Raw genomic sequence first — 27,694 nt, forward strand, 5'->3', positions numbered from 1 at the left:
TTATCCCTAATTCTTGCTACCTGACCTGCTCACCTCCATTTATGTTCATTTATAACTTCTATAATGTCTCGTTCTCTCACCCAAGTTGATATTTTCCTGTCTCTTAAAGATATTCCCAACACTGACCCTTCCATTGCCCTTTGAGAATCGATTAGTTGATTCTCCATCGATTTTGTCAGTTTCCAGGTCTCAAACCGTACGTCATAGCTGGGATTATACATTCGTTATATGCTTATAGTTTCATACATACTGGCATGTGACTTCATGATATCATGGTGTTTACCAAAAGCTTACCATTCAATTGATATGCGTCTTTTTATTTCGATATATGTAAACTTACGAAATAACATCATGTGAACAGATTCCAATAAAATAACTTCTCCATCATTCAAACATTACTGTACCCTGCCTCAGTGTATGGGTCGTGACCCAAACTTTGGTCACGAGGGGAATTTTGATTGGTCGCTGAGACATAAAATAGTCCCAATGCTTTCACTGTAAGTTATTTACTTCATTGTAGTTATTACCATTACTATATTGTTCGCATATTCATAATAACTATGATATGATGCATACTCGTCACTCACTATATATATAAAACGTTATATATATGTATATATATACAGCACGTGCAGAACGTTATTGGAGCTGTTATCTTTACGTTGGGCATCATAACTGAAAAAATTTCAGAGTAACGCTCCCCGAGTTTTTCTCCTACTTCCTACCTACGCCTCTTACCATCTGGCGAGTACACATGACAAGGCTGGCGCTGTCAGCATTAACCATTTCACAGAAATCTCATACTTTTCAACTATACTCTGATTTTGTTAGATGCTTGATAGTACAGTACTTCATCTCATTACCAGTATTTGTGCTTTGATGTGTATGGTAACTGTGTTCAGGTGGCACCTGCCCACAATATCGCAGCTCGGCAAGAAGTGTGCATCTACAGTAACAATTAAGTTGCATGGTGTGTGTGTGTGTGTGTGTGTGTGTGTGTGTGTGTGTGTAAGATTCGGTGATGTGTGAGGGTGGTGAGGCTCTACCAAAACTATCTGGTGGGTCACGGCCAAAAAATTTGAGAATCATTGCCCTTCCTAACCAGCCCTCAGTATGAAAACTGTAAGTGGTAATATGTACAAATACAGATTTCTACATACTACTACTTACACTGTTCATACTGGAGACTGGTTAGGTAGGGCACAAGTATGCTTGAATGATGGGGAAGTTATTTTATTAGACTCGCTTTCTCTCTCTCTCTCTCTGTATCAGTCTGTCAATCAATTAATCAATATCTATCTATCTATCTATATATATATATATATATATATATATATATATATATATATATATATATATATATATATATATATATATATATATATCATCTCATCAGCCGTTTGAGTATCCACTGTAGGACCGACCTATCCCGACCGAAGTGGGGACGGTATAGCCAATGTATCTCTACCAAGTGGCTTAGACTGTCTGGTAGAGATTGTATGTAGGGTGAGATGTGCTTGTAAGTGTAATTGTTGTGTTGGAGTGGCTTTGGATGTGTGTGTAGTCTGTGAACCAAGTGTAATCGGCCCGCACAAGCCGACTGGGTGCAAACATACTTCACAGTATGCGACACTGGTTCAACCACAGCACTCCTTGTGTCCGCCAATGCAGTACGTGACCTGAAGAATGCTCTCAAAGTTTATTACCCTGGCGGGGCGCGAACCCTCGTTCTTCAGTGTACGAAAATGCATACTTTACCACAGAGGCTTATATATATATATATATATATATATATATATATATATATATATATATAAAAATATATATATATATATATAATATATATATATATATATATAAAATATATATATAATATATATAATATATATATATAATATATATATATATATATATATATATATATATAATATATATATAATATATATATATATATATATATATATATATATATATATATATATATATACAGTATATAATATATATATATATATATATATATATATATATATATATATATATATATATATATATATATATATGTTTATCTATCTATCTATATATATATATATACATATATATATAATATATATATATATATATATATATATATATATATGTTTATCTATCTATCTATATATATATATATATATATATATATATATATATATATATATATACATAATATATATAATATATATATATATATATATATATATATATATATATATATTATATATATATATATTATATATATATATATATATATATATATATATATATATATATATATCAGACTGTCAGTCAATCAATTAATCAATCTCTCTCTCTCTCTCTCTCTCTCTCTCAACTATATATATATATATATATATATATATATATATATATATATATATATATAATAACCTCCTATACACACACACATACCCTGTATGGGTATGATATTGAAAAGAGCATGGTGAAGCTGAGGTATGTAAATTTCCTGGACATTATCTACCACAGTTTAGCCACAACAAGCACGACAAGCTCAGTTTCAACTGCTCTTAACTGAGGTACATTGCAGGTACAGCCACGTCCTTTATTGTGTGACATTTCTTTTTACCAGTTAAACCAATAAAATACTGAAGTCCATGCTAAGTATCAGTTCACAGAAGTAACAATCTTTAAATTCTGAAGCACAATGAAATTACCGATCCTGACTTCAATGTACAAAACAGAATACAAGTAACTGAATGTTTTATACTTACTGTACAGTTATGGAAAAAAAAAAATGTGGCCAGTAGTTCCTTTATGGTTGTATTGTTTTGATATCATGTCAGCACCAAGTACTGTATTAAGATCTTGCTAGTCAGCATTAGTAAAATTGTCATGAACTTCACTATTTCACAAGACGTGTAGTAACAGCCTGGTTTCCTTACATTATCTAGAAATAATTAAAAGTATATTGAAACATTCCTGATAAGTAATGTCTAAATAAATTCAAATTTTACTCTTATATCGAAGCCTCATGAGCGCACAAAAGTCAATCACTGTTCAAGACTGACTCAGTCAACACTTAGGTTACGGAAGTGTTCCAATATGGTTTCACCCGAGCTGCTGGGGTAGTTCTTGCGCACTGCCTGGAAGAGCACCACCTTCTGTTTCAAGTTCTGCAGCATTTCAACTCTCCTTTGGTAGTCTGGAAGTTTCTGAATCTTTTCAGACTCGATCATTAAATCGATATACTCTTTAGTGGACAGTGGGTTTGGCTTGAGGGCAATTTCCTCTAGCCGTTCCACACACCTCTGAGCTTCCTCTATCTGGCTGATGAGACGGCGAACATGTTGATTGATTTCGTCCTCAATGCTTTTGACTACATTTTCTTTATCCTTAATTCCTTGCATAGCAATATTATATCTCGTCTGAACCTCTTTAAGTGTGCGCCTTTCTTTCTTGGTTTTCCATTCAATCTTAAAGTCTGTGTTATTATGCACCTCCCACCAGCACTTGCCTGTGCAAACCCGACAATACTTATTTGTCATAGCATAACAGCGTACCTTGTCTTTATCATCCTTATAAATACATGGATAGTGACATGTAAAATTGCATTTACTGCAATTTGTCACAAACTTTCCTTTCTCCAAGTTATGTTTCACAAAGTATGCAACATCCACTTCAACAGTGTGGTCTTCATTTGCCTTCATGTCGTCACCAAAACGAGCCAGCATTTGTCTCTCTTTTGTAAGAGCATCAAGCTTGTGAAGTCCGATATGAATCTGGTCTTGCAAACCACCTATTGTAATCTGAAGCAGAATTCTTTCATCTAATACTTGCTTTGTTAAAGTCAAACTGACAGGGTCGGCACAACCAGTCATGTTGAAAAAATTCTTCATGTTTTTGTGGCCTATATCCCAGTACAATTTTTGAATACTGACTGAATCATTATCATCTTCATCATCATCATCATCATCATCTGCATTGATGTCTTGTCCATCACCTTTATTTTCATTACAGATACCTAATGCACTGTTGTTGAATTTATGTAATTTAACAAAATGTAGTCCAGCCCTGGTAATGGCATCAAGGACTGGAGGACGTGAAGCATCTGCAAATGTGGCCATCACATGGATTTTATTCTTGATGTCTTTGCCAAACATTGAGCATAGGCCATCATATACATACCGCTGTGTGTGTGTGAGTCGTGAAGCGGAGGCTGGGGTTACAAAGCCAACTCCATTAATTTGATCAATTCCATTATCTTGTTCAAAGAAGGCCTTCAGTTGGATCATCATTTCCTGATCCCGCTCGATACCTCTAGTGTCTCCGAATCCTGGAGTGTCAATCAGTATGTAATTGTACTGGAAAGGCATTCCTGGCATATGGCAAAATGTATAGGCTGTGATGAAATCAGTCTGACTGTCAGCTTCAGAGCGTTTTGGAGCATCCTCGTTATCAAGGAGAATCAGCCTAAAGTCATCATTAAAACCTACATTATAAATATGATTAACCATAGCATTGATAAGGGTGGTCTTACCAGAGCCTGTAGCTCCAACAACAAGAATTATTATAGTAGGATTTTGAGTTTTGCACCCTACAGTCTTCACCTGAACTCTCTGTTCTTTATTCTGATGCTGGACCTGCATTATTAACTTCCGTATCTGTAGATCCTTGACAGTTCTGTAATGTGTGCTGAAGTCACGCTTTATCAACATCTTGAGACTCTCCTGCTGTGTGGATGCAGCACAAGCGGTGGCCATGGCTTCTCCCAGTTCCTCTTCTGGAAGCATGGAAGAAAATGCTCTCACTGTTTCATTTCCACATGAATTAACGTTTTAGCGTAAAATATGTTTTCAGACACAATGTCAATGACTCCTTGCAATTTCTTAGTATCAAAGAAATACGCCTGAAAAATACTTGGCTCCTGTTTTGGGCGCATTTTAGATTTAAAACCTTTTACTCGAGTTTATAAATCATCGATCATTTTTTTTTTTTCCTTTAACCGAGGGGAACAAAATTAGCCCTATAATTACAAACATCAAGACGAAAAAGTACACCGAGACAAAGGCATTACAGAAAATTATCAGGGAGCTCTATGCAGTCATTAACGATATGACAGTTCACGTCCCTACATACCCATCCGACAGAATAAGGTCGATGCACTTCCTTCAGATAGTCAAACTTTAATGTGCTTAAAATCAGTCCTATTAGAAAAATTCCACATTTACTTCTTCGGTTTCTTTTTCTCCTTGTGCATTTATCATACTCTCTCTCTCTCTCCCCTGTTCTAGATGCTAGATATTCTTACAGCTGTCAACAGTGGGGTTCCTCAGGATTCTAGCCTTTCGCTAACTCTCTCCATTCTATTCATCAATAACCAGAATTTTACATCAAGCCCTATCCACTCATTCAGAGAAGGTTCTCTTCACTCTACTTCTCACAGCTTCAGTCGGTCATTACAACTGCTACAGAATGAAGCCTTGATACAGCTGACTCCTGGCTCGTCTATTTCTGATTTAAAAAAAAAAAAAAAAAAAAAAAAAAAATCTTGCTTTCAGTGGCCTCAAAATCAATCCTTCTATCTTTCAACTCGCCATAATCTTCTGCATGACTAACCTATTATCTTCAACAACACACAGGCTGTCAGTTCACCATCACTCAACATCCATGGTGTTTCTTTTCGTAAGTTCATTTTTTTTTTTTTACCAGAAGATGAACAGAGGAAGGAAAAAAATAATAAAAAGAGTCCATACACCAGATTACAGATATCCCTCCACTCATAAAAAATCTGTAACAGTTGGACCTGAACCGATGTAGGTTGAAGTCTGGGGGGAAACTACTCTGGGGAAGGAGTTCCGAAGAGATGCATTTCGGGGAATAAAAGAATTCTGATTGGCAGCAGTTCTGCAATATGGCTGTGTGACAGTCCAGTCATGAGTGCTAACAGATGCCCGTGTAGTTTGGGGGAAGGCTTGGAGAGGTGGCACGTACAATGGATACAACTTCGTCTGAGCATTTACTATAAAAATATCTGTAAAATATTGCAAGGGAGGCAACATTCCTTCTCACTTGTAGGGGAGGTAGTTCATTTGTTATTGCAGGGTTATTGATAATTCTTACAGCTTTGTTCTGAAATTGTCCATTTGTTTTCGTGCAACCTCTCGACATCAACCCCACAAGGGTGATCAATATTCCAGCTGAAAGCGTACATCTATCCTTCTATCTATCTATTGCCAAACGCCTTAATTCCGTAATGGATGGCCACAAACAAATCGCCTCCTTGTTGCCCTGTCCCCCACCATTTCACTGCCCTGCTCCCAGCATACACCCCTCCCCCCGTCATATATCTCTCCACTTAATCCACCCATCTCATCCTTGGCCTCCCCCTCCCTCTCCCCCCTCCACCTCCCTCACAATCACTCTCCTCGTCAGTCTCTCGCTATCCATACTCTCCACATGGCCAAACCACTTCAGTGTGTTTTTCCTAACGCTTCCTATCACATCCACATCCACATCACAACGCTCCTTCACTTCCTCATTTGTCAGTCTGTCTCTCCATGTGACTCCACATGCTCCTCTCAAATAACTCACTTCCACTGCTCTCAATCGTGATTTGTGTCCCTCCAACAAAGTCCAAGCTTCACTTCCATACGTTACAGTTGGTATCACAATATTGTCATGCAGCAACTTTTTCACTACCATGCTCACTTGCCTGTTTCATATCATTGCTTTCAAAGAACCAGCAACCTTTCTTCCTTGCTGTACCCTTTCAAGCACTTCACCCTCTGAACATCCATCCTTACTCATCACACTACCCAAGTACTTAAACGCACTCACATTTTCCATTTCCTCCTCATCCAGCCTCACAGTACATTCAGTGACTTCAGTTCTTTCGAAGACCAAAACTTTACTCTTCCTTACATTCACCTTTAGATTCCGTTTCTTACACACTCTCCCACACACACACTCACATTTTCCATTTCCTCCTCACCCAGCCTCACAGTACATTCAGTGACTTCAGTTCTCTCGAAGACCATTCACCTTTAGATTTCGTTTCTTACACACTCTCGCACACTCATTCCCCAAGCCTTGCAGTTCCCTTTCGTCTTCACTTAACAACACAGTATCATCTGCAAACAACAGGACAGGAAGTTTCCACACAGTGCCCTCTCTCATTAGGGCCTCTCCAACATCCACTGCCCTTCCTTGTATCTCTTTTATAACCCCATCCATATACAGACTGAACGGATGATACGAGTCAAGACACTGAGTATATCAACAGTGTATCTGTTGTGGCGAAAACAATACTGTCTGTCACAAATTACGTTGCTGGATTCAAGATGTTTAACAATGTGCTTATTAATTACAGTTTCAAATACTTTACCAAAAGAAGCTGTGATGGCTATTGGTGTGTAATCAGAAGGGTCATGGGAATTTCCTTTCTTCAGAATTGGGTGGATATTGACTTCTTTCGAAGAATTAGGGAATGAAAAAGTACGTATGCATAGTCTGAATAATTTAGCTAGAACAGGGGCAAGTTCTTGGGAACACTTTTCAAAACGATTGGAGGAATTTCATCTGGACCTGGAGCTTTGTTGGTTGGTAAATTGTCTAGGATGGATTTCCGTATCTAGTTTGTATCTTAAGTGGAGCAATTTCGGAAGAGCCAAGTTCTAGTACAGGGATGTACTGACCAACTTCCTCTAAGGCAGAATTTAAGGCAAACGTACCGGCAAGGATGTTTGCTTTTCTATGCGGGTCATTTATAGTGTTGCCATCTGAAGTGTTTAGTAAGGGAATGGGTGATGACTTTTTGAAGTTATTATACAGTTTACCACAATATTCTATTGTCATTAGGATTATTTAATGGTCTGGATGCTTGGTTGCGAAGAAAGTCTGATTTAGCAAGATTTATTACTGCTTTTGAATGGTTTCTAGCAATTTTAAATTGACTGAGGGATTCAGAGTTTTTTAAAGTAAAAGTTATATGCTAAGGACTTTTGGGTCGTTGCTCTGGAAAAAATGCTGTAAAACCATTTTGGAGAGTCCGATCTTTTAGTAAACTGTTGACTGGGTATGAACAATTCCATACCAGCTTGTATTAAGTCATTAATGTGGGATTGTGTAGAACTGATGTCAGTGGAGAAGAAAGACTGCCATGGAATATCAACAAAATAATTTCTAAATCCAACCCACTCTGCCCTATCAAAAGTGCCATCGACTCACCCTGACTGGTTCAGAACGAGGAGGTTTGAGGCAAATGACTAATGAGGCTTTGATGAGACTGTGATCAGAGGATCCAAGTGGTGACAGTACCTCAGTCCTGTTTTGATTTGGGTTATTGGTCAGGAATAGATCCAAGAGATAGGCGATACAGTCTGATTTATCTGGTATTCTGGTTGATTGTTTTACCAATTGCGTAAGATCAAACGATTCTGCAAACAGCTTGCATTCTAGACCAGTATCGTCAGTCCTGGAAGAATGCAATAACGATTCTACATTATCGACGTTAAAATAGCCCAAAAAGGTCATCTTACAAAGACTACATCATTTCTCTTGCAAAATTAGCTTCACAGAGGCTAGTGGACTGAAAATCTCCATGCAAACTGAGATTATAATACGTGCTAATAATCCCCGTGTATGGTATAAGATCTCACGTGTGGGTGGAATCACTAAATCATGAGAAACTTCTTAAAGGGGAATCAGATACACTTTGTCTCGGCAGCTCCCTTCCTCTCACTGACTCCCTTCAGCGTATCTGCCTTATCCTCAGCGATGCATCTCTCTCTCTCTCTCTCTCTCTCTCTCTCTCTCTCTCTCTCTCTCTCTCTCTCTCTCCACTGCTACTGTGTCCCGTGTTCATCTCTACTGTATACTTCCATCTCTCCCTTTATCATGGTAGGTACGCAGCACCTATCTTGCTACCAACTCAACTCCGTCCAACTTTCAAATGCAAAAGTTAGTCAGTACTATTCACTTTTTCATGCACTGTACCTACAACAGCTGGTTAACTATGGAGCTTTCTTTCCATGTTTTTCTTTCCCACTGCAAATGACCTCCAGTTTCAGGAAAATACTGCTTATAGATATCTCAAAAAAAAAAGCTTATATGTTGTTTTTCGGTTTCTTTCTTATTAGCATGAAGGAAACTTTTAAGTACATTGATTAAGGTCCATCATCCGATTGCTGTTGCATTTGTGTAAATTCAAAACCTTTTGCCGATACTACTTGAGAGAGAGAGAGAGAGAGAGAGAGAGAGAGAGAGAGAGAGAGAGTTAAGGATACCCCCAATAGCTCTCTCACAAGTATGCAAAGAGAAACACTGCACTGCCTATTGGTAAGGGTAATTCCACATTTCTAAAGAATCTCAGTCATTAAATCTGAATTACCATGTTAGCAGAGTGATCATCATCAACACAGGATAAACCTGTTTCCTGCTTATAATTTATAAACTAGGAGGGATCCAGAGACACGAATAGGAAAGTAAAAAAGTGTAACTACAAAGACCACAGAAAAGGGTATGCAATAATTCAATTCAAATACAAGCCTTAGAATTCTTGGCTCTAACTCTGAGAACAAACGATCTCTTAACAAGCTAAATGCCGGCAGGACGGAGACCATTACGCATACTGCCGACTACATTAAAACAGGGTTGCAATCCTCATGTGCGTCTCCCTGCAAAAGTAATCCACCCATTCCGATTTTTCTTCAGTTCTACTTCCTCAGCTTCATACCTCACATATTCACACTCATTTACTAAGAAAAGACATCCAAATTTTAACCATGTTCTTTCATTCAACATTTCACCAAAAGAATCAGTTCAACAGCAGATACACCCTGTTTGACCAACATTATTGTGACAGTGCAAATTGTTTATATATATATATATATATATATATATATATATATATATATATATATATATATATATATATATAATTTTAATGCAAATATCTTGTCTTCACATACTGCTAAGAACTGTATTTTTAGCTATCACTCTCTTTTTTTAAAGTATACCTAATAATTTAATTACCATTACGTGGCTGTTTAGCTTACGTAAAGAAAAAACATATTTGCACAGACTATGGTAGCACAGTTGTAGCACTTCACAGTTCATGTAAGTTACGATGGAAATAATGTGTAATAAGTACGAACATTATTTATGGCAGTCACTCTTATACCATATCAGGAAGGATCAGTAGAACCCAGTAAATTGCTGCTCTCTCTCTCTCTCTCTCTCTCTCTCTCTCTCTCTCGTGTGTCGCTTTCACGATTCGCAAAAAGAGGAAAAAAGGCGAGAACGGTGATAACCAAGTAATGAAAAAATTTGCTACTGATTTTTATCGGTTCCGGATTTTTCTTTTACCAACCTATTACGTAACTCAGCAGTAAGAGACACAACATAAATGGCGCAGATGGGGGCGCCCACCACCCACTCACTCGATGCAGGGCTTCCCTTAGGTGAATCTACACTGAGTGACAAGCCGAATGGCTTTTTGCAAGCCAGGAAAACATTTACAACCTAAGGTGGTAACCACACAACTAAACCTACTTGTGATGCAAAAGATATGGGCGAAGAGACAAAGAAAGACAGAAAGAAGCAGATGCAACAGAGTAGAAGGGCTACAAGAAGATGGAAAAAGGCAGAATACAAGAGTAATGAACAAGTGATGGGGTACCCATGATTTGTAGCAGATAGAGGAAATGGAAAGCATGTACAGATATTCACAGAAGAAATCTGTGCAGCATGTGAGGTAGTGTCTGGGATGATGAAAAGACATAAGGGTGAAAAGAAGAGCAGGGTGGAAGGAAGAGGTGAAACGAGCTGTGGAAGGGGAAAAGAAAGCATACAGTGACTAAATGAAAAGAAGCGGATCGAAGCATGTGGAGAGACCGAGCAGAATGTGATATGTTGAAAAGCGAATAGAGGTGAAACGACTAGTAAGAGAGAGTATGAAACGGGTGGTGGATGCGTAATTTAGAAGAAATCTGAGTGTAAAATGAAGGGAATATAAGAAACTGTTTGGGAAGTCAGCAAAATAAGACAATGTGATATGGGGAAAATCAGAGGGGTGAAAGATGAAAAGGGTTGAATGTAGGTGAAGAAGACAGAATGTGAACAGATGGAGAGACACTGCTGAAGAGAATTAAAGTATTGGAAATATAAATAATTCAAGGATGGCTCGGAGAAGAAGAGAGGTGAGAAGGAAGACATCAGTAGGATGGAAGTATCCGGATAAATGAAGAGAGTCAAAATGGGATAAGCCCTAGGAATTGATGGAACGTGTGGCGAAATGTTGCAATATTGGGTGACAGAGAGTGATATTATGGAAGATGCGCTTACTGGCCTGGGAGGATGGAAGAATCCTAGAGGACTGGAAGGCGCTTATAATAGGTCTTCAACACAATGGAAAGGTGGAAAGAGAACTGTATAGCAATCATAAGGGTATCTTCCCAGTGTAAGAGGAGAGTCAAACGGTAGGAGACTTGACGCAATTAAGGATACAACCGCCATAAAATCCTAACTCAATATGTTTCCCAGCAGAACGGTTTCCCTCTTTAATATATATATATATATATATATAAAATAAACTTTGGTAGTTCATCCGGCCACGTACTTCACTGGCGGACACAAAGGGTTCTGTGGTTGAACCAGTGTCGCTTATAAAGTATGCTTGCACCCAGTCGGCTTGCGCGAGCCGATTACACTTGGTTCACAGACTACACACACATCCAAAGCCACTCTAACACTACATTTACAAGCACTTCTCACCCTGACCCTACATACAATCTCTACCAGACAGCCTAAGCCACTTGGTAAAAATACATTGGCTGTATCGTCCCGACTTCGATCAGAATAGGCCGGTCCTGCAGTGGATACTCAAACTGATGTTGATGATATATATATATATATATATATATATATATATATATATATATATATATATATATTTATCCATCCATCCATCATCCAATCCTACATTGCCCCATGAGGAGCATAGGAGCCCGGGGCTAGGCAGTTGGTCCCGACATTTAAGATGAGAGTGACCAGCCTCACCCATCCCTGCGTGGTATTACATGAGCAATCAACCCCAATCACCCCATGGATATAAACCTTCACCGGCTCAATCCGACTGGAGCGCAATAATTACCCACTAAACCACCAGGCATATATATATATATATATATATATATATATGCATATATATTAAAATGCGTGAGCTACAGCATAGTGTCCCCAGAAACTCCCCGACAGGTAACACGCGGACTACAGCACAGTGCCCCCGGAAACTCACCGACACCCCCACCCGGACCCCATAGACTAGCCGCAGCCAAACCACAGGATGCAGTGCGACAACGGCATGTCAGCCTGGGCCGTGCGCCCCTATAACACTCAGCCTCCTCACCGTCGCTCTAACAGGAAGTCAATACTACCTTCGGGGAGAGGGACCACCAGATCAGATCAGGGTGGAGCTGTCTGTCCAGCTCCAAACAGCGCCCCTCAGGAGACGGCTGATAGCCGCTCCCGCGTTCTACAGGAGTGTGCCCGTAGCCGCTCCAAAGGTGCCTTCTCTTTAGGGATGGCCGATAGCCGCCCGCCCCTCATAAGGGAATCGGTGTCTCACCGACCTTAGGGTCATCAGGATACGGCCGATAGCCGCTCCCGCCTTCGTCAGAAGGTGTCCTTCCTGGGATGGCCGATAGCTGCCCTACACCCCCTCCTGCAGGAGACGGCCAATAGCCGCTCCTCCCTCCAGCAGAAGGAGACGGCAAGAGGCCGCTCCTGCCTTCGCCAGATGGCCGATAGCCACTCTGAAGGTGCTGCCCCCAAGTCGGCTGATAGCCGCTCCTCCCTCCGGCAGAAGGAGACGGCAAGAGGCCGCTCCCGCCTTCATCAGATGGCTGATAACCACTTCGAAGGTGTTGCCCCCGAGTTGGCCTATAGCCGCTCCCCCTCCCTCCTGCAGGAGACAGCCTGGGGCCGCTCCCACCTTCGTCAGACAGCCGATAGCCGCTCTGAAGGTGTCCAGAGGCGCACTGATTCCCCCACTCAGGCCACGCCCAATAGCCGGGCCTTGGCGCCTCATAGTTGTGCCCTTGGGCAGCCACGGCCAATAGCCGGGCCCCATGGCCAGAAAGAGGTGAGAGCAGTGTCATCGCCCTCGATTTAGACAAGTGTCCAGACCTCCAATGCAGAAGGACCCCAGAGAGGCCCTACAGCCTCCCCTGGCCTCTGCTCCTTACGCCTGGCCCTGGAGAAGGCCCACCTGACAGACCCTACTTCCGGTCAGTGCCACAGCCCCTCCCTGATGGTGCCCATCAACCCTGGGGTCCGCAGTCCTAGGGTACTCCAGGCCCTCCCCCGGACGCCCAGGTGCGATCTCCCCACGCCCCAACGGCAAAAGACCTCCACCTCTGGCCGAACCCTGAGCCAGAGATTCCTGGACCTGTATGGCCCCAGTCCTGAGGGCCACACCCCTGTACCCAGCCCGGAGAATACGGGCCCCTTCGCCACCTGCAGCCCTGGACAAGAGAGTCCGCCCCTGCGAGTCGTCCCATGCCCTCTCGGCACGCCCTCCCCTGGCGGTGCCCCTGTTCCAGCAGAGTTGTCGCCAGCGTGTCTCCCAGCTGCCCCCACCATATGAGTGACTTATGTTAAGTGTGATGTTGCCTCAAAATTAGTGTAACAGTGATATAGTGACTTAGTATATGTTGAATAACAGGGCAAGTGTTCAGGAGAAAATAACAGGAGAATACGTGATATCACGGGGCAGATTAATAAGGACAAGTGCAGAGACTAAGTTTTGGTGGATCAGACTCACGAGTGACGCCCTCGTATAAAATCAGTAAGACTCCTAGCATGAGAGATTCTCCTTAGTGAAATATCCAAACGTACCTTGCTACCAGGAAATAATGAAGAAAAAGTGTTAGTAATATCCTCCCGCTCGTATTACCATAAACGTAACGAAACGCTCAGTGTCTGCTACCTTCCCTTAATAAATCCCCTCTCAGCAGCAGCCAGCGTGTATGTAAGAACCTGGACTAGCCATATAATCAATTATCAAAATCCCCTTGCTACCAGAAAATATTACATCAGAATCCGTAACATCAATTCCCTCCCAATATTACTATAACTTTGATCTGACCTTCCGTGCGCCACCCCTCGACCCCCCCCCCGTGTAAGACCCACGCCTACTCTTCCATGCGCACTGCGACCCTGTGTTCCAAGTACACCTGTGCACTAAACCCAGAGTGTTAGCATCAGCGTCTGTTAAGCTAGTATCCTGCGAGACACTAATTATCTAGTTAAGGTTTTATTCTCTACCATATACTGTGTTGTATTATCTGCTGTTTTTGTCCTGTGTCTGACTGTGGTAATATACGTGTAGAGGTTATTGCCTGGAGTTTTTGTGTCCTACCTCTCTTTATTGCACTAAGCCACAGTCTCGAAAGAGGACCCTGCTACATGTTAGGTGTTCTAGGACCGAGGAGTCGGGCCTTTTTCACCTAGCATTACATATATATATTAAAATACACACCTCTGCCGCCGCCAGACCACCCACCCCGCCACCTCCCACCCCGCTGCCGAGCCGCAGCCCCACCACCACCCCCAGGAGGACACCACGGCAGGCCGGGTCAGGATGAGACTGACCCAGAGCAAGAAGGGCGCCGGGGCTCCCCTACCTTAAGTCCCTCTTCTGCCCAAGCAACCCAACAACAGCCACACAGGAAGAGGATATGACTCTGTAGGCGGAGCAACCTTCACCTGGCCCGGGGTGGGACTGCTCCAGATTCAGTCCCAAACAACACCGCGGTAACGCCCACTGTACGTGCCGGGGAGGGAGTGGCCACTGTATGCCCCTCAGTTGTTTCCCCTTGCAGCACCGCCACAAAGGCCACTGTATGTGTGGGGGAAGGAGCGGCCACTGCACACTCTTCAGCTACAGCCACATCTGGAGATGGCCTCAGAGTGTTAGCTATTGAGCGCGCTCCGAATGGCAAAGGAAGGAGAAGTGGAGCCGTGATAACGGCCACTGTACGTGTCGGGGAGGGAGCGGCCACTGTACACCCCTCATCCACTTCCTCCTCCTACAGGAGTAACACCACGGGAACGGCCACTGTACGTGCCGGGGAAGGAGTGGCCACGGTACGCCCTTCAGTTACTTCCTGCTGGGCAAGCAGAGTCGCGGTAACGGCCACTGTACGTGCCTGGGAGGTAGCGGCCACTGTATGTCCCTCATCTGCCTCTTCCTCCTTTGGGAGCAGCGCCGCCACAACGGCCACTGTACATGTGGGGGAAGGAGCGGCCACTGTATGCCCTTCAGCTGCTGCCCTTAGGAATTGCAGAACCGCCACAATGGCCACTGTACGTGTGGGGGAAGGAGCGGCCACTGTACACCCTTCATCCACGATTCTTGGGGTTCTCCTGGAGGAGAAGGTCCCTTGCGCAGCTGGCTCTCCACCTCTCGCCTGTGTGGGACGCCCTTTTCTCTCTCCTTTCAGGTGTGGTTCCCTGGAGGTGCTGCCATTCCAAGAGTGGTGGCGTGGTCCTGTCCCGGTCCTGCAGCCTACTCCTCTACGATCCCGGCCCCTGACGGACGCCCGACAGAGGAGGTGCCGCAATCTACTGATGGCACCCCGCCCAGTAGGCGACCGCAGCACCCGGGCTCCCTGGTTCGGCCAGCAGGCCCCAGAGCAGGGCCGCCTGGGCCCCACTCCCCCACGGCCCTCCGCCCGGAGTAAGAGGCGGCAGGCCTGTCTCCTGGAGTTGTTTGGCCCCAGCCCCAAGGGCCACCTATCAGGTCGAGGCCCCCAGACCAGAGGGCCTCCCTGCACCCCACTAACGAGGCCCCAGCACGAGGGCCACCTATCAGGTCGAGGCCCCCAGACAGGAGAGCCTCCCTGCACCCCCCTGACGAAGAAGTCCCGGGCAACGACGCCCCTGCGGGTGATTCACTGCCTCCTGCAGGAGGGTCCCCAGTAGGGCCCCCTCCCACGCCCGGGCGCCACCTCTGTTTAGTCCAGGAACCAAGGGCGTAGTAGTGACCTCAACGCCTCTCTTATGTCTTAGCTACAGAGACGGGAGTGAACAGTGACAGTGGAACAGTGAAGACAATAATAATAAGTGACACACAGTTATATGAATGTCCAGGCAGAAAATAAGGATTAATCAGTACGGGCATAAAGACGATCAGAAACATTGGGTCTATACTAGTGGCGTGCCGAGAATAGACAGAAACCAGTGAAACAGTCGCCGCGACTGACAATCCGGAGTGTCGCGACTCGCACCCTGACAAGTTTATAGTAACATTCACCATCTTGACCCTTTGTCCCTTCCACCCCTAGTGCATCCGGTCTAGAATATTAAATGACAATTATGCCCAAACTGTAATACTGGTGTTGTGTATTAGTGACTCACAATCTGTGTATGTCTGAATATCACCATGCTCTGCCCTTGATGTATGTGTGTACGTTTGTATTGGGAAGTCAGCTCTGTTATCCTGTCTAAACCATATCCAGTGTCTCTCTCTTCCTGTATTGTAAGGTGTACTGAACTAAGACAATAGATGTGTTAAGGTGTACTGCCGAGTTTTTATGCCCTGTTCCTTTGTGGGTGCTTTACTTCCGGTCCGGAAAGAGGACCCCGCTCAGTCGCGGGCGTTTTTAGGACGAGAGGTCGGCCTAAAAACACCCCGCATAATATATATATATATATATATACACACACCCTTTGCTATTACCGGTTTTGTTTTCAAACTGTTTTTCTAGAGTCCACGAGTTCCAGTTTATTCTCAAATAACTAAATTTTGATCCATTTTCAAAGGAAACTAAAAAAAAAAAAATCCATACCGAACTGCACTATGATAGGGTACTATTTTCTCGTAACAGTAATACTGTTCAAAAGCAACCGGGTTACATGACTCAAAGTTAAGGGTGCAGGTACTGTACTGTACAGTACAAAGAACATGACCTGCATTATGGCATTCTCTTCTGTCAAGAGACAAAGAGAATCTTAAGAAGGCGTTTGTGAACCAACCTGTTGCAACAATGTGAAGAACGCGTCAGTTTGTGAGGTGGTGGAGTGGGCAATAATGAGCGTGCGTGGCTTGCGGTCCGTATCAACCCTAGCCTTCGCTGCTCTGCCACCGAGTGACCGAGGCCACCCAGGCTCGGGTGTATCATCCCTCTGGTAGTATGCTACACCTCGCCAATTTTTCTTTAATTCTGAGCCTGTATTCACAAGCAGTATCACGATCAGTTCTCTCTTGTACTTAACTTTTGGTTTTCATGACGAACAAGAGATATGGGAAAATTCTGAATATTCTTCTTTCCCTGTTTGTCCTTCTAATAAAAATGTAAGTTATGGCAGATCGTACTGTATGTTTATGAGATGCACAGTTTGAGTTGCCGTGTCGCTGTTGCTAGGTCTTGCAAACTGAACAATGGCCTGAAAGAATGCAAGATTATCCTCGGTATCGAACAAATATTGATAATAGCTCTAAAATTGCTAGGTTGTGTACTGCCAGCCGCTAATATTAGATGCCAAAATAGACGTCAGACTCAATATTAGTGAGAAAGGCGCTAATTGGGAACTCAATTCTTCGAGGTATAGAAACGTTTTGGTGGGTGCGTGTGCGTAGCTGTCATTATCGCTCAACTTCATCTCAAAGACGTCCTACATTTTATTTATGCTGTCTCTGTTTATTTAGCTCTGGAGGGAGTCAGCGAACTGGAAATATTAGGAACAACCTTCATTACAATGTATGGCGGTTCCTTTAGTAGAAGTGGTGTCCTTAGTGGACGCTAGAAATTAATCAAATGTAGTCGTCGTGGCGAAGAAATTAAAAATTTCCTACTCGCGAACGCGGAAGGGGTATTTTCTATATTTTATTATTATTATAACCAGCCCAATGACGTCTTGATCATTTTTAATTAGCCATAAATTATTGTATTACCTTGAGTTCGTCGTAGTGAAGGAGTTGCTGGAAATTACTATTAAACTGCAGATTTCAACGTAGCTGAATCCCAGTCATTACAACAACAATCACCATACCACAACCAACTACATGTTATCATAACCTCACATCATAAAGTCACCACTAGGCTACAACCATCACAACCACAGCCAACACCACCACAAGCACCAAAATCGCAAAATTTACCACTACAACCACAACCATTAGTCACAACCATCAAAATAGCAACCTTTAAAGCCACAACCACTGCAAGCACAACCATCACCTCAGCCATCAACCACAACCACGACAATCACAGCCAACAAGAAAAATCATTAAAACAGTAGCCCTTACAACCACAACCATCACAACCTTTACAACCACAACCTCACAACCACAACCTTTACAACCACAACCATTACAACCACAACCTTTACAATCACAACCATCACAACCTTTACAACCACAACTATCACAACCTTTACAACCACATCCATCAGAACCACAATTATTACACCCACAACCATCACAACTACAACCATCAAAACCAGTCATTACAACCACAACCATCACAACCACAACAATCACACCCTTTACAACCACAACTATCACAACCACAATCATTACAACCACAACCATCACAACCAGTCATCACAACCAGTCATCACAAACACAACCATCAAAACCACAGTCATTACAACCACAACCATCACAACCACAACAATCACACCCTTTACAACCACAACTATCACAACCACAATCATTACAACCACAACCATCACAACCACAGCCATCACAATCACAGTCATCACAACCACAACCATCACAACCACAGTCATTACAACCATAACCACCACAACCAGTCATTACAACCACAACCATCACACCCACAACCATCACAACTTTTACAACCACATGCATCACAATCACAACCATCACAGCCAAACCATCACAACCAGACAATAAGCAACACAACCACAACCATAACCATTACAGCCACAACAATCACATCTACAATCATCATAACTACAACCCTCGTAGTAACTGCAACCACAAATACCACAATTATTTTCATTTCTTACCGTAAAAACAACCATTATCATATCCATTACCATCAAAACCACCACAACCACAGCATCACAACTACAGATATCGCAATCACTTCCCTCTCTCACAGCAGTCACAACCCTGAATCACAACACCCACAATTACCACAACCATCATAACCACAAAAAATCACAACGTTGACAACCAAAACCACGAGAGGAGACGTGGCTGAGTACCGTCAACACAGTTACGTGAACTCTGATAACGGAGATTAAAATACCACTGTCAAGTGGAGATAAAATGGGATTTTGTGATGTTATTAGTTTCAGTAATCTTTCCCAGAGTCTGCCGACACACTATTATAGTACCCTTGCTGTCAGCAACACGCCGAACTGCAAATCATCGGGGCAGAAGGGTGGGATGGGGGTCCCGAGGGGCCTGGACCCCTTGTCTAGCAGAATAAGCTGCATGGGTAGGCGGTCATTTAGTCATTACTTATATTTTTATATATTCATTCAGGTATTAGTGACTGTTTCCTAAGTCGTTTCCAGACTATTTAACACTAAATACTTTTTCTGTTGATCTAGATATACTATAATAATACTTTGAAAGTAGCTCTGCCTCAAGAATTATTACAAAAAAAAATTCGTCCGCCCCCCACCCATAACAAAATCCTGGCTGCGCCCCTGCGGGAGGTTCCTCAATCCCAACACGTGCCGCCCGAATGCAGTAGTCTACCTGTGGCTTGGGACGATGCTGATACTTCTGTGTTAGTGCACCCAGTAAACACACGACTGAGCCTCAGACAACAGCCTGACTAGTTTATCCCAGGCTTGATGCAAAGGAAAACAGGCAAAACATTACTCCAGATCTCACACCAATGTAACTATAACCACTACTATAACATCCTTCATAACCAACACCTTTATAACTATACTCGCAACTTCTGCTCCCAAAACAGTATAATTATAACAACAACTATAACACCATAACATACACCAGCGACACTTAACAGAACCACAACTAGAGGCCCAACAACTAAATTTTTTAGTTGTGTATATATGTATATATCATAATTATATATCCTGTCGAAATATTTTGTATCAATATAATATGGGAAAACATTTGTTAGTTACTACAGTACAGGAAGATATTTACTATAGGTGTCATATACAAATAAATAACTGAGGTGGTGGCATTACGAATTCTTCCAAGCCAGCAAGAACACGGCCCATAGTCCCACTGAATACGAGTACAGTGCAGTTTCTTGCGACAAACTTTCTGCCTTGTGTTACCAGGGTTGACTGCAGCAGAAGGGACTCTATTCCACTGTTATTATGAAACAGTGACAGACTTATGGTATTCAGTTTATCTCCGTGGGCCACTAGAGGAGATAAGGCCACACACTGAGTATGAAGAACTTTAAGAGGAGTGAAATCGCCAAATGCTTGTTAAGACAGAAACACGCCATTGTATAAAAGGAGTTAATGGAGCACATAGTAAGGGGGGAAGAATATATCCTAACCACTGAGCTCTATAGTATGGAGGGGTTTTCTCACGGGTAGCACCGCGTAAATTGTGTCCGCCGCCAGTAAGACGCTGGTGTAGCAGCAGCCATGTTACACTACGCCTGATGCCCGCGGTTTTTGTACTGAGCTGCTCTGTGGGTTTTTGAAAGCAGCCGATGATTCCGGAAAATATAGTGCCATGGTCCACTGTGCGGCTTATGGATGCAAAAATGGGCACAGGAATTCATCGAAGAGAGATGGAATTACATTTCAGAAGTAAGAAATATATCTTGTTGCTAATTCTATAAGATTACTGCCCCCTGGGGGGAAGGGGGCGAGAAGATTCGTCCCCAGTATCCCTGCATGTATGAGGAGACTAAAAGGGGTCCATTTATCTCCAGTCTTTCCCTCCATGTCTTCTCTTCTGTTCCCATGCATTCTCTTGTAGATATTTCCATGTTTCTTCCGGCCTCTATCAATTTGGACATTCGGTTTCATGGCATGGATAGTGTAAGGACTTCCCACACCAACTCAACACCACCACTTCGATGTAATACAGCTTCAACATCACTATCACTTCAGCGTTAAGATCACGCTGTCTTTTCTCTACCTGCCATTCCCTTTCTCTGCCTAGTGCCATAAAAGGGTAAGTTCTGCACTGCAGCAACCTATGACGTTGAATACTCTTGACTAAAGGTAACCCAATAAAATTCGTTGAGCTAGGCAGAAAAAATATCATAATTCATTTATGTTTTTGTATTACATGCGACGAGTGCGGGTGTTTCAATATGGCGGCTAAAGTCACACGCTCGCGGCGGATATAGTCCCTCTATACTATAGAACTCAGTGATCCTAACCCAACGATTGTTAGGCAGCATGCAACGTGGAATTCGGGTTAGGTACTTGTGTTTTTTACTGTCACTGGTGTCCTAATATTCATTATCAAATCTTGGGGGCTTGTCTGTAATCCCACGTTATCAACTTTAATTTTACGGCTGGGACACAAATATGGGATTCTTATGCCGCAGGTTCTAATGCCATTGTATCAAGGGAGGTATTATGGGTTTTACTTTGTACCATTGATTGGATTCTCGTACTTATTAAATCTTTTTTCCTAGGTTGGATGACAGTCGAGAAACATACGGTTAATTTATTTTTTAAAAATGTATACACATATTAAACGAGTAAGACAACAACTGGCATAAGGCATCACAACCAAGGGCGGGTTAACCACTGAATTTTGTAGTATGGAGGGGCCATCTCCGCAGCGAGCATGTGACTTTGGCCGTACATGTCTCCCCCCCCCCCACCTCCATCATTGTAATGCAATTGGGACACAGATTTTAGCTTGCTGTTTCTGTTTCGCTGTTGCTTACATAAGCTGAGCAGTGGGTCATGGCACTATATTTTAGCTGCGGAGTGGACCATGACACTGCATTTTCCGAATTCATCGGCTGATTTCAAAAGAAGCGGGTGTCGGGTGTAGAGCATAAACATCATCAGAGCCGCCGTGGGCCCCTGGCGGCGGGTACACATAAGAAAGCCCCTCCTCAGGATTGAGCTCTGTAGGGTTAACTGATGGGATATGTGACTCAAAGTATACTTTGGTGTGACTGGTCTTGCTTAATTTCCATATCTAAACTAGCCACCGGCCTTTGCACTCTTAGTAATTTCACGACCAGTATGGGATCGGTTGATGGACTGCTGGATAATTTCTCATGGACTAAATCTAGAGTAATATCTCTACAGCTCTAGTAACGGTAGTGTAAGTAACAGTCTGTTTACTGATGATGCTGAAGTATAGACTTGGCCAAAATGTATATGAAATAATTTAGGCTTAATTGTACCATTTTCACATTTCATCACTATTATTATAATAATTATTATTATTATTATTATCCATCATCCATCCATCATCCAATCCTCTTGTATTTTGTTTTTCTCTTGGAAGGAACAGTTTTGCGGGCTCGTTGCCTTTGGTTCCTTCTTCCTCACACAAAAAAAAAAGTTGCCCCATGGAGGAGCGTAGATTATTATTATTATTATTATTATTATTATTAATCATCATTATCATCATCATCATCAATAACAAAATTATATTATACCAATATGACCCATTACAGGTACAGAGGAACACCAACCCTGTCAGTCTGAAACTTCAGAGAGAGAAAAAAAAAAAAAAAAAAAAGTGAAAACATCCGTCAAGCTCCTGAAAGAGTTAGTGGAGACGAGCTGCTGCTAATCGCCTTCTCTCAGACGAATTTCTCTTGCTTTGACCAGAAACCTCAGACCATAGCAATGATTATGATTAAAGGTTAAGATAAACAAGGACGGCGTTGGAGTTTTATACGTTCTTGGGCTGACATTTCTCACCCTCGCTCTGTTGCTATAAAGTGTCCCTGAACGTTCTGGGGCGGATATTCCTCACTCTTATCTTTGTTACTGTCAGGACCCATATACCTAATTACTAGTGCCCCTGAACGTTTCGGGCCGAGGCGATTCCGGGAATAGAGATAAGAGTCGCGCGGGTTGCAACGTTGCCATCAGCCGCCACACACAGTAACCTGTGTAGTATAGTGCATGACTTATTTTCCTTACGAGGGGGGGGGGGAGGGAAGATGAAAATGGAAAAGAAATGCGAGCGCAGGAAAAGACAGAAATAAGCCTAATGTGTGTGTGTGTGTGTGTGTGTGTGTGTGTGTGTGTGTGTGTGTGAGAGAGAGAGAGAGAGAGAGGGGGGGGGACGGAGGGAGGGAGAGAGCCAGATGGGGGTGGGGGGAAAGGGCGAGAGTAGAAACGGAAGAGTAAAATAGAAAGAAAAGGCGAGTGCAAGGGCAAAGAAAGGGAGAAGACGAGAAGACAAATGAGCCTGATGTGAGAGAGAGAGAGAGAGAGAGAGAGGGGGGGGAAGGGAGGGAGGGAGGGAGGGAGAGAGAGAGCGAGTTGGGGGTGGGGGGGAAGGGCGAGGGTAGAAACGGAAGAGTAAAATGGAAAGGAAAGGCGAGTGCAAGGGCAAAGAAAGGGAGAAAACAAATGAATCTGATGAGAGAGAGAGAGAGAGAGAGAGAGAGAGAGAGAGAGAGAGAGAGAGTTAGTTGGGGGTGGGGGGAAAGGCGAGGGTAGAAACGAAAGAATATAATGGAAAGGAAAGGCGAGTGCAAGGCCAAAGAAAGGGAGAAAACAAATGAATCTGATGAGAGAGAGAGAGAGAAAGAGAGAGAGAGAGATTGTGAAAGGGTTGTGCGGTGGTGAGCTTTGGCATCTGTACTCACTCACTCATTTGGGTGGTGGATACGTATTCTCCGCAGATCCTTCGACATCAACAGCTTGCCCCGCACATCCACCCAGACCTTCCACCACTCCCTTTAAGGTTAGTTCTTCTCTCTTAAAAGCTGCACACTCCCTTAAGGTTAGTCATTCTCACTTAAGACTGTGCACTCTCCCTTAAGGTTAGTCACTCTCACTTAAGACTCTGCATTCTCCCTTTAAGGTTAGCCATTCTCACTTGTGCACTCTCCCTTAAGGTTAGTCACTCTCACTTAAGACCCTGCACTTGGAGGAGTGGCTGGTTAGGGTGGTTATGGCCATGTATGTGGGTGCTCACACCCAGGTGAGAGTGAATGGAGATTTGAGTGATGAGTTTTCCGTGAATGTTGGTGTGCATCAGGGGTCAGTCTTGAGTCCCATGTTGTTTATCATGGTACTTGAAGCCCTTTCACGTGACTTTAGAAACGGACTCCCGTGGGAGTTGTTGTATGCTGATGATTTGGTGTTGATTGCAGAGAATGAAAGGGAGGCGGAGGAAAGGTTTAGGAAGTGGAGAGACGGTATGGGGCAAAAGGGTTTAAGGGTAAATGCAGATAAAACAAAAGTGATGATATCTAGGGTTGGTGGCGGTACTGTCAAAGACGAGGGAGAGTGGCCATGTGCAGTTTGCCACAAGGGCGTGGGAAGTAATTCCATCTTGTGCGGTGTGTGTGATAAATGGGTGCATAAGAGATGTAGTGGTATCAGAGGTAGACTGCGAGATAATGCTGATTTTATGTGTACGGCGTGCCGGGGTGAGCAGGTGGAGATCGTCAGACGTGAAAGAATTGAACTTGCTGGTGAATCTCTTGAGTGTGTGGAAGAGTTTTGTTATTTAGGAGACATGTTGTGTGCTGGAGGTGGGGCTGGAGCTAGCTCTGTGGCTAGGGTGAGAAGTGGTTGGAAGAAGTTCAGGGAGCTCTTGCCTTTCCTGACATTGAGGGGGCTCTCCCTACGTGCTAAGGGGTCTTTGTATGCAGCGTGTGTTAGGAGTGTAATGCTGTATGGCAGTGAGACCTGGGCAGTGAAGGAGGAAGACATTCGCCGGCTCAGACGTACAGAAATGACAATGATTAGGTGGATGTGCAGTGCGTCCCTGCGTCCAAGGCCTGGAGGGGCTGGGTTTACAATGGAAGAGTTGAGAGGTAGGATGGGACTGGAGTGTATTGGTGTTGTGATGAGGAGAGGTAGATTGAGGTGGTTTGGACATGTGGAGAGGATGGGGGATGATAGTTGGGTGAGGAAGGTGAGAAGTGTTAATATTGGGGGTGGGGTTATGAGGGGTAGACCGAGAAAGACATGGGACGAGGTCATTAAGTGTGACCTTAGGGTTAAGGGACTGAGCAGGGAGGCTGCAATGGATCGTGCAGCATGGAGAGCCGCCATTAGGTGACCAAGGCCGACACATGCAAGCATGTTGGAGCCTTTAAAAACGAACGAACGAACTCTCCCTTAAGGTTAGGTACTCTCACTTAAGACTCTGCACTCTCCCTTAAGGTTAGTTGCTCACACTTAAGACTCTGCACTATCCCTTAAAGTTGGTCACTCTCACTTAAGACTGCATTCTCCCTTAAAGTTAATCACTCACTTCAGACTCTGCACTCTTTGTTCGTCACTTCCACATGAGGCTAGGCATTCTCGGGTAAGGTTAATCACTCGCGCATAAGGTAACTCACAAGAAGTTATTCTCACATGGGGTTGGTCACTCACATTAGAACACATACATAAAGTTAGTCACTTAAATATGATTTGTCCCACTAAACAAGGCTTGTCATTCACCTAAAGTGATTAAAGACTGGTCTCACATACACATATATAACTCATATCTCACTTACATAATCTTTCACAGAGAACTTGTCACTCACATAACGTTAGTGACTGTTTGAGCTTGTTGTATCTGGTAGAACCTGAGAAAACAGCCACAGTATAGGGTTAACGTACACGGGGTCATATTGGCAGGCACTGTGTAATGTATCAGACTGAGCTTAACATGTTCTCAGTTTGATAGTACACCACTGTATGCGCTCAGTATGTTAGTGTGTATTCACTTTATTAGTACAGTATGCGCTCAGTATGTTGTTAGTATTTGCTCAGTACGTTACTTTGAACGTGCTCTTTCATAGCATGTGTTCAGTATGTTGTTAGAGTGCTTTCCACATGTGGTTAGTATGTGCTCAGTATGTTAATGGTATATTCTCAATATGTTGATAGTACTGTATGCTCAGTACATTGTTAGTATAGACACAGTATGTTATTTGTCTGCTCTTTTGTTTGTATATCGTTAGTTTGTCATAATAATATGCCCAGCAATATTTGCTCTGAACAGCGGTCAGTATATATTTTATGTTCTCAGTCTATTAATGTAGGTTTGGTGAACTGTTCGTATGTCTTCAGTTTGTCAGTGTTTGTATTTATTTGTCCTACACTGGGCTTTAAATTAACATATCGTTTCGTAAGATTCAACAGTTCCTCGTCCCATGTACCTTCACATGTCACCAGTTCGACGCTAATGTCCACCATCCATAACGGATGCATGTCAAGGCTGTGTCGTTCAGGGCTGATATAATAACATTAGCGGAGTTTTGTTCCTTCAGACAGATCGATCCTACTCTAATCTCATGGTCACCGGTATGTTTATGCTATTAGTATGTGTAAATAGAGTTGTTAGTATGTGTCCAGTATGTGGTTAAATATCTGTGCTCAGTATGCATTGTATCAGTACGTGCTCAGTATACGCGCAGTATGTTAATGGTGTGTTTTAACTATATACAGCCCTTGTGCTCTCAGTGTGTGTTGCACTATTAAATATTCCGTACTTGCCCACGGTGTAGTTAGTGTGTGTTCAGTATGTGTCGTATTAGTAGGTGTTCAGTGTGTTATTATGATTTCTGTATAATTACTGGATTTATGTGATTTGGCTTAAACTCAGTTTGTTATAGTTCGTGAATAGTATGTATGCAGTACAGTATGGTGCTAGTATATAGTCAATAAGTTCTTCGCATGTGATCAGTGTCACTATCTGTCTACCTTTCGCCAGACGCCTTAACCCGTAAGGGGTGGCCACAAACAAATCGCCTCCATGTCGCTCTGTAGATCGATGTGTCCAGTAGATTGCATGTGGCAGCAAGCATCAACTATACAATTGCCAGACTAGGCGAAAAGTAGCGGATCTGGCACGTTTTTATGGCTGTGTGTTACCCAAATTTGAAACCCGCTGCTTGCTGCTTTGTGGGATACATTATATTATGTTTGGGTTCTTTATATTACCTCCACCAACGCAGCCCCGTTTGTCTGTGTTTGTTTGTCTGTTTGTCCACAAGATATCTAAAAGTTATTGTGGGATTACAGTAGAATTACAATGAAATTTTGTGGATTTGTGAATCAAGGCCAAGGAACTGTTGATTATATTTTGGTGGTGATCTGAATTAGAGTCCCGGCTTATGACTGACTTCCTCTTTGCTTTCCCACAAGGTCTCAAAAGGTTAATGATGGATTTATCATTTGAATTTTTTAGGTATGTGCGTCCTGGGGCAAGGAAAACTTCATTAAATTTTGGAGGTGATCTGAGATAGGCGTTGGCGGAGGAATGCGCTATCTGAGTGCACCTAACTTGTTGAAATTGGTTGGGGCACTTCCATGCTGGACTATCTGTTTTGATAATAATGATACAAAATACAGAAAATCATTAATGCTCATATTCAGTTTCGATGCCACAAATTCCTTATCCGAACATGATGTAAGGAACTTCTTGCTGGCATAGTAGAAACTGTTGAAATAACACAGTAAAAAACGTATCACACAATAGCATTTGCTTGCTTAAGTCACACATGCTTTTTACACCTAACATTTGGCCTGACTGATCAATTTAAGACTGCTAAAACTG

General features: G+C 42.9%; 2 protein-coding genes across 2 annotated transcripts in view; both read right to left on the reverse strand.

The window, feature by feature from the left end:
• The window catches only part of LOC145417892 (uncharacterized), a 36,694-nt gene extending 19,584 nt beyond the window's left edge, over positions 1–17,110 (reverse strand). The window contains exon 1 of the mRNA XM_080286507.1: positions 17,032–17,110. The gene's annotated coding sequence lies outside the window, so the exon portion shown is untranslated. The remainder of the gene's footprint in view (positions 1–17,031) is intronic.
• LOC145417764 (uncharacterized) lies at positions 3,063–4,754 on the reverse strand. Its single transcript, XM_080286371.1, has one exon. The coding sequence runs from the start codon at positions 4,752–4,754 to the stop codon at positions 3,063–3,065; it is 1,692 nt and encodes a 563-aa protein (XP_080142497.1).
• Positions 17,111–27,694: the final 10,584 nt, after the last annotated feature.

The sequence above is a fragment of the Coenobita brevimanus genome, chromosome 111 (assembly GCF_032717465.1).
Source record: "Coenobita brevimanus isolate Jiangsu-jjx chromosome 111, ASM3271746v2, whole genome shotgun sequence".
NCBI classification, from domain to species: domain Eukaryota; kingdom Metazoa; phylum Arthropoda; class Malacostraca; order Decapoda; family Coenobitidae; genus Coenobita; species Coenobita brevimanus.

What these genes read in the sequence shown, in the direction of transcription:
- LOC145417764 (XM_080286371.1), bottom strand. Translation starts at nt 4,754, where the DNA reads ATGGCCACCGCTTGTGCTGCATCCACACAGCAGGAGAGTCTCAAGATG.